The sequence below is a fragment of the Pituophis catenifer genome, unplaced genomic scaffold (assembly GCF_029215685.1).
Source record: "Pituophis catenifer annectens isolate HBS135680 unplaced genomic scaffold, rPitCat1.0.hap2 SCAF_7, whole genome shotgun sequence".
In the NCBI taxonomy this organism is placed as follows: Eukaryota; Metazoa; Chordata; class Lepidosauria; order Squamata; family Colubridae; genus Pituophis; species Pituophis catenifer.
In genome coordinates this window covers 4,065,463-4,078,809 of record NW_027256887.1, presented here as the reverse complement: position 1 = coordinate 4,078,809, position 13,347 = coordinate 4,065,463, and the positions used below count along the sequence as shown (strand labels likewise).

Genomic DNA, 13,347 nt, shown 5'->3' with positions numbered 1-13,347 from the left:
TTCCGGAGGGCCCCTGGGGGGGTGGGGAAGACTGTTTTTGCCCTTCCCAGACTCCTAGAGAGGCTCTATGGATGCTTCCTTCCATCCATCCATCCATCCATCCACCACCCACCATCCATCCATCCATCCACCATCCATCCGTCCATCCATCCATCCACCACCCACCGTCCATCCATCCATCCATCCATCCATCCATCCATCCATCCACTCACTACCCCAATCCATCCATCCACCACCTCAATCTATCCATCCATCCATCCACCACCACCCACCCACCATTCATCCACCCATCTCTCCATCCCTCCACCACCCATCCACTCACCTATCCATCCATCCATCCACCACCCATCCATCCATCCACCATCCATCCATCCATCTATCCACCATCCATCCATCCATCCATCCATCCACCATCCATCCATCCATCCACCACCCACCATCCATCCATCCATCCATCCATCCATCCACCACCATCCATCCATCCATCCATCCATCCATCCATCCATCCACCACCCCAATCCATCCATCCACCTATTCATCCATCCACCCATCCATCCATCCACTCACCCATCCATCCATCCATCCACCCACCTACCCACCCATCCATCCATCCACCACCCACCGTCCATCCTCCACCACCACCTATCCATCCACCCATCCATCCATCCATCCATCCATCCATCCACCCATCCATCCATCCATCCATGCATCCATCCATCCATCCACCACCCCAATCCATCCATCCACCTATTCATCCATCCACCCATCCATCCATCCACTCACCCATCCATCCATCCATCCACCCACCTACCCACCCATCCATCCATCCATCCACCCATCCCTCCATCCCTCCACCACCTATCCACCCACCCACCATCCATCCACCCATCCCTCCATCCCTCCACCACCGTCCATCCATCCGTCCATCCATCCATCCATCCATCCACTCACTACCCCAATCCATCCATCCACCACCTCAATCTATCCATCCATCCATCCACCACCACCCACCCACCATCCATCCACCCATCCCTCCATCCATCCATCCACCCATCCATCCACCATCCATCCATCCATCCATCCATCCATCCATCCATCCACCATCCATCCATCCATCCACCACCCACCATCCCTCCATCCATCCATCCATCCACCATCCATCCATCCATCCATCCACCACCCACCATCCATCCATCCATCCATCCATCCACCACCCCAATCCATCCATCCACCTATTCATCCATCCATCCATCCATCCATCCATCCACCACCCACCGTCCATCCTCCACCACCCACCTATCCATCCACCCATCCACCCACCCATCCATCCATCCACCCACCCACCCATCCATCCACCCACCCACCCACCCACCCATCCATCCATCCATCCATTCACCCACCCACCCATCCATCCATCCCTCCATCCATCCCTCCATCTATCCATCCATCCATCCATCCATCCATCCATCCATCCATCCATCCATCCATCCAAAGAATAGCAGAATAACAGAGTTGGAAGAGACCTTGGAGACTCTGGCCAGTTCCACGTGATATTGGTGAGGTGATGGAGGTACCCTACAACACCACAGGGCCTAGGCTAGACTTCTCCACCCCACCCCTCCCACCAACACCACCTGGAACTGGCCACAGAGCCTCCCCAGAGTGAATATTTCTGCACTTTTCGGAACAATTGTTGGTCATTTTTTTTTCTTCCCGTGTCAGCAGGATGACTTCTAATTATAACCTCCTGCTTATGCAAAAAAGCAAAAAAGCAAAAAAAACAAAAAAAAAAAAACCACTAAGCTCTGCACTGGATAAGCCCTGCTAATGGGTGTAAGCTAATTAAACTTAGTTGTAGTAACGGAGCTCTTTGAAATATTTAAGAGACCCTGATGGGTGCTGGACAGAGAGGCTCACTGACCGTTATTTGAAGCCCATTTCAATTATTTATACCTTAAAAGAATGGTGGAAAATATAGCTTGGCCTGGAATACTCTTGAGCTAATTTCAGCGGAGAAAATAGCATATCACTTAAAAATAAAGAACCACTAGTAGTGGCTTTGTGTGCGTAAAATACGATTTATGGGTTTGAGAATTAAAAATATATATGGACTAAGTGAAGGTTTGAAGGGATTTATATAAATAAATATAAATAGTTATATGATATTTATATGAATATAATATAAATATTTATATATAAATATTTATATAAATATAAAGGGGTGCGGTGGCTGAGTGGCTAAGATGCTGAGCTTGTCAATCGAAAGGTCGGCAGTTCAGCGGTTCGAATCCCTAGTGCCGTGTAACGGGGTGAGCTCCCATGACTTCTCCCAGCTTCTGCCAACCTAGCAGTTCGAAAGCAGGTAAAAAATGCAAGTAGAAAAATAGGGACCACCTTTGGTGGGAAGGGAACAGCGTTCCGTGTGCCTTTGGCGTTGAGTCATGCCGGCCACAGGACCACGGAGATGTCTTTGGACAGCGCTGGCTCTTCGGCTTTGAAACGGAGATGAGCACCGCCCCCTAGAGTCAGGAACGACTAGCACATATGTGCGAGGGGAACCTTTACCTTTACCTTTATATAAATCTACGAGAGACGGAGGATATTGTAACTATTGTAGAGAAAACAGGAAAACATATTTCATCATTTTCCTTTCTCTTGCTTACTTATTTTCCTTCTTTATTTCTATCTTTTTCTTTAGAGTTGACTCTCACTGCGTGTAAAATTCTAAATAGAAATAAATAATAATAATAATAATAATAATAATAATAATAATAATAATAAAAAAAAAAAAAATGAAGGTGGGGACTTAAATGAAACTTGGACAGTAGATAGTACCAAAGACATATTCCACCTCTATGGAACACAGTAGCCCTCAACTTACGACCACAATGGAGCCCGAAATTTAGGTTGCCAAGCGAGACAGCTGTTAAGTGAATTTTGTCCCATTTTTGTGACCTTTCTTGCCTCAGTTGTTAAGCGAAACACTGCAGTTGTTGAATGAGTAACCCGGTTGTTAAGTGAATCTGGCTTCCCCCCCGCTCGTCAGAAGGTCACAAAAGATAATCACATGACCCCAGGACGCTCCGAACCGTCATAAATATGAGACAGTTGCCAAGCGTCCGAATTTTTGATCATGTGACCCTGACAATGCTGCAACGGTCGCAAGTCTGAAAAACAGTCATAAATCACTTTTTTCCAGTGCCGCCGTAACTTCAAATGGTCACTAAATGAACTGCTGTAAGTCAAGGAGTAACCTGTGATGGTTATAAATCCCTTTGATACATATAAATTAGTAATGCCCATTTTATCAGCTGTTCATGTTTGCTTTTATTAGAATCTAGGTCAAGATTGAGGCTTTAATCCTCCCTGCAAGAACATTAACAGTAATTTTATGCCAGACGGCTTTTGCACATTAATGTGACATGCTTAGAATCACCAAGGAGATTCGCTATTTAATAATTCCAGGTTTGCTTTTTTTTAAATGCGCTAAACCAGACGTGGGCTTCATATACTGTTACCACCTGTTCACCCAGCACCGGAAATGTGAGCGTGCCCGCATACACGCTTTGCTAGCTTGCGTGCGGCGTCACAAAACACGGCAATTCGCTCGCGTGCGCCATCCACACATGCGTGCGGCGCATAGGTGGGTTTCAAATATTTTTACTACCGGTTCTGTGGGTGTGGCTTGGTGGGCGTGGTGTGGCTTGGCGGGTGTGGCTTAGTGGGCGTGGCAGGGAAAGGATACTGTAAAATCTCCATTCCCTCCCCACTCCAGGGGAAGGTGACTGCAAAATCCCCATTTCCTCCCGATCAGCTGGGACTCGGGAGGCAGAGAATAGATGAGGGTGGGGCCAATCAGAGGTGGTATTTACCGGTTCTCCAAACTACTCAAAATTTCCACTACCGGTTCTCCAGAACTGGTCGGAACCTGCTGAAATCCACTCTGATGCGACGTCAAAAACACAGCAATATAGGATGAGATTGCGCCCAGGCGGGTGGGCGGACCCAGGCGGGTGGGTGGGGGAGGGGCCCACCCGCAGGTCGCTACTACCGGTTTGCCTGAACTGGTCCGAACCAGCTGAATATCCTAGTCTCTGCCCTAGACAAATCAAGAGTTATATAGAAATGACTTATTCAAATTCTTCATCAAATTTGTGACAGAGTAGATATTGATGTGCTTGTGTGGTCCTTAGTGTTCTTTCAGCTTGTTTTCTTGCAGACATTTCTTGACCTTACTAGGTAACATCATCAGTACTAGTAGGGAGTGGGGTTTGCTCTCATTTTATATACAAGTGGCTTTCTCTGTCAGTGTTAGTGGGAGCACCTTTGTGGTTCCTTGATTAGGCTATTGTTTATTGTTAGTGATGGGACCTTGGCTTCCTGAGTCATTAAAACACACAAGTAGTCCCAAAAACTTCTTTTATTGCAACAGCTGTGAATTATGTTCATTCACAGCTGAGTCCCAATTAGTTGCAAAAAGTCCTTCAGAAGTCCTTCAGGATAATCACCCACCTTTATCTCCCTTGACACGCTGCCAAAGACCTACTTGGCAAAGCCACACGGAGTCCAGAATCAAACAGAGATGCCGACTGGGAACAGAATTAACAACATTGCTTTCCTGCAAAGGGCCCACGTGCCTTTGCTCCTCTTTTACGCCTTATGGGAGGGGCCAATCATCTCCAGGCCTTACTCCCGAGTCGTCCCTTTTGTTTTAACAGTTCTTGCCTTCTGGCATGCGTGCATTGGGAACAGGCTCCCCCTGTTCCTCTGCCTTGCTGAGGTCTGACTCTGGAGGCTCCGGAGGCAGCACGTACCTCCCAGATGGCTCTTTCTCTGCCTCCGACACAGAGCCCTCGTCCGAGCCTTCCCCAGACTCCAGGACTGGCCCATGTTCCTCCCCAGCCTCCTCACTGTCCGACTCTGCTGCCAGCTCCACAGGCTGCTGGCAGACCACAACAGTTAGCTTGTTTGTTTGAGTTGGTAGTTCCTTGATTGAGGTATTGTTTACTGTTCGATTGTGGGTCTAGTGTTAATCTTGTTGTTCATCCCTACTCATCTGGATGTTGATTGCTGGCGAGGAGGTACAGGTAATCCTCGTCTTACAACAGTTCATTTAATGACCATTCAAAGTTAAAACAGCACTGAAAAAAAGCGACTTATGACTCTTTTTCACACTTATGACCGTTGCAGCATCCTCATGGTCACATGATCAAAATTCGGACACTCGGCAACTGACTCATATTATGATGGTCACAGTGACCCGGAGTCATGCAATCCCATTTTGCCACCTTCTGATGAGCATAGTCAATGGGGAATTAGGATTCACTTAACAGCCGTGTGACTGACTTAACAACGGCAGTGATTACACTTTACAACTGCGACAAGAAAGGTCATAAAATGGGACGAAATCCACTTAGCCACGATCTCGTTTAGAAACACAAATCTTGGGCTCCGTTGTGGTGGTAAGTCGAGGACTACCGGTGTTGTCTTCTGCGGGGGATGATTTTTCTACGTTTTTCAAGGAGACCGTTCTCAACGATTTAACAAAGAGAGTTACTGCAAGGGTGCAATGGAAGCCCTGTCTGTTTTTTCATGCTTGCAATAAAAAAATGGAGCAAAATTTAAATGGCGGATTGAACATTTTTATTCCACCCACCCTTTCCCTCCCAAAGATATTCCCCTTATTGTCAGAATGGAATCAGGAATGTAAAACTTGTCAGGATTACCATTGGCTAGGCAAATGAGAGGCAACCTTTGAGAATTTTTGCTGTCTACCATATTTTTCAGAGTATAAGACACACTCCCCCCACCCCCAAAGAGGGTGAATATTTGGGTGTGTTTTATACACCGAATGTAGCCAAAAACATAAGGCATGTAGACGGCGATGGTCTGTGGCAATCCCTGCAGTCTGGAACAGCTGATTGGGGGTATTTCACCCGCCAATCAGCTGCTGGTGCTGAATCAGGCTGCAATAATGTGCTGAAGCTGACCTGGCTGTTTGCTATTTGCTGCAGGGATGTGTCAGAGTTTGCAGTAGCAATCACATCCGGAAAAGCACACACAAGTAACTGATTCAGCAGGATTCAATAACTTCTCTTTATATATATATAATATAACACATGAAGTAAATATCTAGTACCAAAAGCAGGTTTTCCAACTTGGTAGCAAATACAAGCAAAACACAAGCAGAGGAGAGGAGTTTCAGTTTTAGTTTTGAGCAGCAGACTAGTTTAGAGCTCAGCACAGAGTCAGAGCTGCAGAGCTAAGCCACACCCAGGCTCCTTGCTGTCTCCTTCCTTGTTGCTCACCCAGCAAATACTGTGTACTATATATTTACATGAAGAAAATATATAGTACCAAAAGCAGGTTTTCCAATGTGGTACCAAATACAAGCAAAACACAAGCAGAGGAGAGGAGTTTCAGTTTTAGTTTTGAGCAGCAGACTAGTTTAGAGCTCAGCACAGACTCCGAGTTGCAGAGCTAAGCCACATCCAGGCTCCTTGCTTTCTCCTTCCTTGTTGCTCACACAGCAAATACTGTTTCAGCTTCCAGTCTCACACACTGATAGGACGCTAGCCAGATGAATACCGATGGATGCTGGTAGGCAGAGGCAGATTTTCCCCCCCTTATTTCCCTCCCCAAAAACAGAGTATAAGACGCCCCAATAAGGAGCGTCTTATACTCTGAAAAATATGGTAATTAGATTTATTGACCAGTTTAATTTATTGCTAGTAAAGCAAACCAACCAACTAACCAACCAACCAACAAAACATATCTAAAACATATTCTCATCTCTACATTCAGGATATAATTCCCGGCAAAAGGTATCCAAATGATCAGATTTGGGAATAACTAGGAATATTTATTAAAAATAAGAGGCAGTATGAATTTGAAGAAAGAACCACTTTCAAGCAGTCCACGAAAATTCTCCCGTTTCTATCCGCTTGGAATGGAAGACAAAAATATATTTGTCTTTATTTTTTTAGACTCGTTTGCTGCCCATCTTGCATAGATATAGTTCCAACTCGATACGATGTTCTGTTTTGTGTGAATTTTCATTCAAAGGCGCGAGATCAATTCTTTAGTCTTCAGCCAGAGTTATCCCCGCTAATAAACTCTAATTATTTCTTCTGTAAACAGTGCATTGCTTTTTTCCAGCACGTTTAGGAAAACAACCGTCCTCAAATAATTACAGCATTTAGAAACGTGGCATTTAAAGCATTATATTCTGCTCGGAGAACAGCAGCCTGAAATAGCAGGGTTGAGATGGGACTTTCACACAAGGCAAGGGGGAAAATCCAATTATCTTTTTTTTTTTTAATTTCTTTTCAGGCCTTACATGTCCCTGGGGACGCTACGGGATCAAGTCATCTATCCCGATTCAGTGGATGACATGCATGAAAAAGGATACCAAGACCAGGATCTGGAATTTATCCTGCAGATAGTTCATCTGAATCATATTATTCAGAGAGAGGGAGGTAGGCATTGTTTTTCTGGAAAATACGGCATGTCGTTAGAAAGTGGGAATTGCAAATGCCAACCAAACCAGGAAGGTGAGCTCACCTTCTGTCGGGGTTCCAAGCAGGGATGGGCTTCAAAAACTTTAACAAGGGGTTCTCTGCCTTGGGTGGGCGTGGCTATGGTGGGGGTGACCTACTCGGCCTCCTGCACCACGGCAGGAGGGCGTTTTTGCCCTCCCCGGGCTCCAGAGGTTTTTCTTGAGCCTCCGGGAGGGCAAAAACAGCCTGCCTAGTTTCTGGAGGCCGTTTTTTGCCCTCCCTGAGCCCGTACGTGCACCCTGTACTTACCTGCATCCAAAACGTGCCATGTGGGGACTCCTGAGAGGGGTGGCGTGGGGTGGGTGGGGCCAGCCAGGAGTGGGATTTGGGGGTTCTCCGAACTGCACAGAATTTTGGCTACAGGTTCTCCCGAACCCCTGCGAACCCCTAGCAGCCTACCCGTGGTTCTAAGTAACACCCCCAACGAAAAAAGACTCCAAGGCTTGAAGTTCCTCAAAGTTGCATTTTATTAGAGATGTCATATTGGCACATCTGGGAAAACCCGAATCTGAAAGTTTCCAGGTTTTCCCCACCCAAAGGAAAGTCCAAGTTCCTACCCAAGCATCCACAAGTTCATCACATGGTCCAATCCAAGCACTGTCCCAACTGGAGAGGCCTCTCAGCCACACCTCCCCAGGTGCAGGGCAAGATGTCCTTGACTCTTTGAGAAAGGAATGTTATTAGATGGATAGAAGATGGATGGATGGATAGATAGATAGATATAGCAAAAGACAGAAAGAGACAGAGACAGATAGGTAAGTAGATAGATATAGGTAGATGCTAGATACAGATAGATTCTAGATAGAAATAGGTCCACAAAGATGATAGATAGATAGATGATAGATAGATAGAAAGACAGAAAGAGAAACACAGACAGAGAGATATTAGGTAAGAAGATGGATAGATAGGTAGGTAGGTGGATGGATGGATGGATAGATATAGAGAAAGACAGAATGAGACAGAGACAGATAGATAGGTAAGTAGATAGATATAGATAGATGCTAGATACAGATAGATTCTAGATAGAAATAGGTCAACAAAGATGATAGATAGATAGATAGATAGATAGATAGATAGATAGATAGATAGAGATAGATAGATAGATAGATAGATAGATAGAGATGATAGATAGATGATAGATGATTGAAAGAAAAATAGATGATAAATAGATGATTGATTGATAGATAGATACAGATAGATAGATGATAGATAGAAGATAAATAGATGATAGATGATAAATGATTGAAAGAAAAATAGATGATAGATAGATAGATAGATGATAGATAAATGATAGATAGATGATAGATGATTGAAAGAAAAATAGATGATAGATAGATAGATGATAGATAGATAGATAGATAGATAGATAGATAGATAGAAAGAGAGATGATAGAGAAGATAGATAGTAAATAGATAGATAGATAGATAGATGATAGATAGATAGTAAATAGATAGATAGATAGATAGACAGATAGATAGATAGATGATAGATAGATAGATGATAGATAGATAGATAGATGATAGAGAGGGAGAGAGAGAGAGAGAGAGAAAGATGATAGATAGATGATAGATGATTGAAATAAAAATAGATGATAGATAGATAGAAGATAGACAGATAGACAGATAGTAGGTAAGATGGATAGAGGTAGGTGGGTGATAGAAATAGGTCAACAAAGATGATAGATAGATAGATAGATAGATAGATAGATAGATAGATAGATAGATAGATAGATGGATGGATGGATGGATGGATGGATGGATGGATGGATGGATGGATGGTAGGTAGGTAGGTAGGTAGGTAGGTAGGTAGGTAGATAGATAATAATTAAAGTTAGATACATTGTAATTGTAAGTCAAGGACTATCCATATTTTACTCTCGCAAGAAAGATCTCTCCATAGCCTGAGCCACTTTTATGGTTTTCATGGAAATCTTCCTTTCAGTTAACAAACGGTTGTCTTACAAAGGATGACTTGAGTTTTCAAAATAAACACCGAGGCTTTGTATCTTTTATGCGACTCCCTGAAGGGTGGAACTCTGTGATCGATTGGAAAGACGTCCTGTCTGGAGGAGAGAAGCAGAGAATGGGGATGGCTCGGATCTTTTATCACCGGTAAGTCCAATCCTTTGCTTTTGGTGCGGATAGAATAGTCAGGAGTTAGTTTAACGCCACTGATAGGCGGAATAGCAACAGCACTTAGACGTATCTACTGCTTCACAGTGCTTTACGGCTCTCTCTAAGCGGTTTACAGAGTCAACCTCTTGCCTCCAACAATCATTTTATAGACCTTGGAAGGATGGAAGGCTGAGTCTAGCCCATCAGGATCGAACTGCTGGCTGTGGGCAAAGTCGGCCTGCAATACTGCATTCTAACCACTGCCCCACCAGGAAGGAGAATGAGAAAGAGAATAAGAGAGGAAGGAAGAAAGGAAGGAAGGAAGGAAGGAAGGAAGGAAGGAAGGAAGGAAGGAAGGAAGGAAGGAAGGAAGGGGAGGGGAGGGGAGGGGAGAGAGAGGGAGTAACGAAGGAGTAGCAATAGCACTTAGACTTATATACCGCTTCACAGTGCTTTACAGTCCTCTCTAAGTGGTTTACAGAGTCAGCCAATTGCCCCCAACAATCCGGGTCCTCATTTTACCGACCTGGGAAGGACGGAAGGCTTAGTCAACCTTGAGCCGGTCAGGATCGAACTGCTGGCAGTGGGCAGAGTCAGCCTGCAATACCGCATTATCACCACCGCGCCACCACGGCTCTAAAGCAGCGTTTTTCCCCACCTTGGCAAATTGAAGACGGGTGGACTTCAACTCCCAGAATCCTCCAGTCAGCCATGCTGACTGGGGGGATTCTGGGAGTTGAAGTCCACCCGTCTTCAATTTGCCAAGGTTTTAAAGACACCGATCTAAGCGACTTGATTCTGTAGATCCAAGTCAAGCAAAGAATTTACAATAATTGGATCCAACAAAGCACAACGAATGAGATCTATTGAATCGCCTCTTGGTGTTGATTTCATTCAGAAAGACTCTGAAAAAGAAAGAAATGCAGAGGTAGCAACTTGGTGACCTTCGGAAACGGTGGACTGCCTCCAACAAGGTCTGGCGTTACACAATCGCAATCTGCAACTTTCCAAGGTGGCTCTGTTACACAAGTTGCACTCTCAGGTTCAGTTTATAGTCAGTCACTGACACACTCACAGGCCTGGACAATTCCCACCCTCAACCCCAAATCAACTGAACACGGAGGCACAAACAGTTCTTTAAAATACACAGAGACCCAGTAAATTTAAAACAACAGCAAACTTTACTGATATATTTTTGCTCTTACACAGGCATACACATTCTCATCCAAATTTACCCATCATCCACTACTAGGCTGCCAGGCGCTAGCCAGGGGGATGGAAACTGGGATGGGATGGATCCATTTTTGGATCCATGGGATCGAAAACAAATAAAAACTGGCCAGACTTTAGGACTTCTTTTTATCCCCCAGAGTTGCTGGGGAGGGGCTTCCCATTCAGGCTCAACTCCTTTGTTGGTGAGGCTTAGGGAGAGGCTTCCCATGTGCTCAGGCCCAAATTTTGTCCTTTGTTCACTTAAGGACTTGGTTCCTTTCCGCAAGGGAGCTTTTCTTGGGTTTTATGCGCCCTGCTTTATGCCTTCACCACTTTTAGGTATGGTGGCTTTGGCCTAGTCTCACAGCTTCCTTTGGGGTCTATGAAGGGGAATGGGACAACCTGCCATGGCCAGCTCACCAAGCTAACTCACCACGGCCAACTGACCAAGGTCAACTCACCAAGGCCGACTCACCAAGGCCCACCCACCAAGGCCAACTCACCAAGGCCAATTCACCAAGGCCAACCCACCAAGGCCAACTCACCAAGGCCAACCCACCATGGCCAACTCACCAAGGCCAACCCACCAAGGCCAATTCACCAAGGCCAACCCACCAAGGCCAATTCACCAAGGCCAACCCACCAAGGCCAATTCACCAAGGCCGACCCACCAAAGCCAATTCACCAAGGCCAACCCACCAAGGCCAATTCACCAAGGCCGACCCACCAAGGCCAATTCACCAAGGCCGACTCACCAAGGCCCACCCACCAAGGCCAACTCACCAAGGCCAACCCACCATGGCCAACTCACCAAGGCCAAGCCACCAAGGCCAATTCACCAGGGCCAACCCACCAAGGCCAATTCACCAAGACCAACCCACCATGGCCAACTCACCAAGGCCAACCTATCATGGCCAACTCACCAAGGCCAACTCACCAAGGCCAATTCTTCATGGCTAACACACCAAGGCCAACCCACCAAGGCCAACTCACCATGGCCAACTCACCAAGGCCAACTCACCAAGGCCAACCCACCAAGGCCAACTCACCATGGCCAACTCACCATGGCTAACTCACTACGGCCAAGTCACCACGACCAGCTCACTGCAGCCAATTCATCACAGCTAACTTACCGAAGGACCACTCGGTGCGGGTCAATTTAACAATTCTATTTGATGATTTAAAACAAATAAAAACTATTTTAATTTTCGCCATTTCACATTTCCTTCCGTCCTTCCTTTTGCAGAATTTCTTCTTTTTTTTTTTTTTAATTTGATTTATATGCCGCCCTTCTCCGGAGACTCAGGGCGGCTTACAATGCGTTAAGCAATAGCCTTCATACTTTTGTATATTTTATACAAAGTCAGCTTATTTCACGGCTGTCTTTAGAAGAGCACTTGACGGCCGTGACCGGGAGGATTTTTCATCAGGTTCGCCTGATTCGCCAGTTGCGTCCCTTTCTGGATCGGGACTCTTTACGCACGGTCACTCATGCCCTTGTCACCTCCCGCCTGGACTATTGCAACGCTCTCTACATGGGGCTCCCCTTGAGGAGCACCCGGAGGCTCCAACTGGCGCAGAGTGCGGCCGCGCGGGTGGTAATGGGAGCGACATGGCGTTCCCATGTAACACCTCTCCTGCGCGAGCTGCACTGGCTCCCGGTGGACTTCCGGGTGCGCTTCAAGGTTTTGGTTACCACCTTTAAAGCGCTCCATGGCTTAGGACCCGGGTACTTGCGGGACCGCCTACTACCACCAATAGCCTCCCACCGGCCGGTACGCTCCCATAGAGAGGGGCTCCTCCGGGTGCCGTCAGCCAAACAATGCCGACTGGCGGCCCCCAGGGGGAGAGCCTTCTCTGTGGGGGCACCTACTATCTGGAACGAGCTCCCCCCAGAGATACGGAGGATCCCGGATCTGCGCACCTTCCGCCGCGCCTTAAAGACCTTACTATTTCACCAGGCCGGCCTGGCCTAATTTTCCCCCTCTTTTATAAAAGATTTTTAAAATTTTAAATATTTTTTAGTATTTATATATTCAATTTTAAATTGGTTTTAAAAGTTTGGGGTTTTAAATTTGTCGGGGCCAAAATTATTTAATTTGATTTTATTCTATTTTTTAAATTTTGTATTGTATGTGTTTTTATTGTCTGGCTGTGCACCGTCCTGAGTCCTTCGGGAGTAGGGTGGTATAGAAATCTAATAAATAAATAAATAAATAAATAAATAAATAAATAAATATTGCCCCCACAAACTGGGTCCTCATTTCACCTACCTTAGAAAGGATGGAAGGCTGAGTCAACCTTGAGCCTTGGAGAGATTCGAACCAGCAGAAATTGCAGGCAGCTGTGTTAATGACAGGGTGCACTAAACCACTGTACTATCAAGGCTCCTTCTTTAATGATTCTCTTCCGCCATTTCTTTGATATTAGTGTAACTCTTGTCCTGCAAGTTGTCCTGCAA

At 45.8% G+C, this 13,347-nt stretch overlaps 1 protein-coding gene across 1 annotated transcript in view; it reads left to right on the top strand.

Annotated features, from left to right (window-relative positions):
• Positions 1-13,347, top strand: part of ABCD2 (ATP binding cassette subfamily D member 2) — a 37,879-nt gene that overhangs the window by 21,078 nt on the left and 3,454 nt on the right. Inside the window, exons 7-8 of the mRNA XM_070947368.1 lie at positions 7,333-7,478; positions 9,587-9,671. Of these exons, the coding sequence (XP_070803469.1) occupies positions 7,333-7,478; positions 9,587-9,671 (231 nt within the window). The remainder of the gene's footprint in view (positions 1-7,332; positions 7,479-9,586; positions 9,672-13,347) is intronic.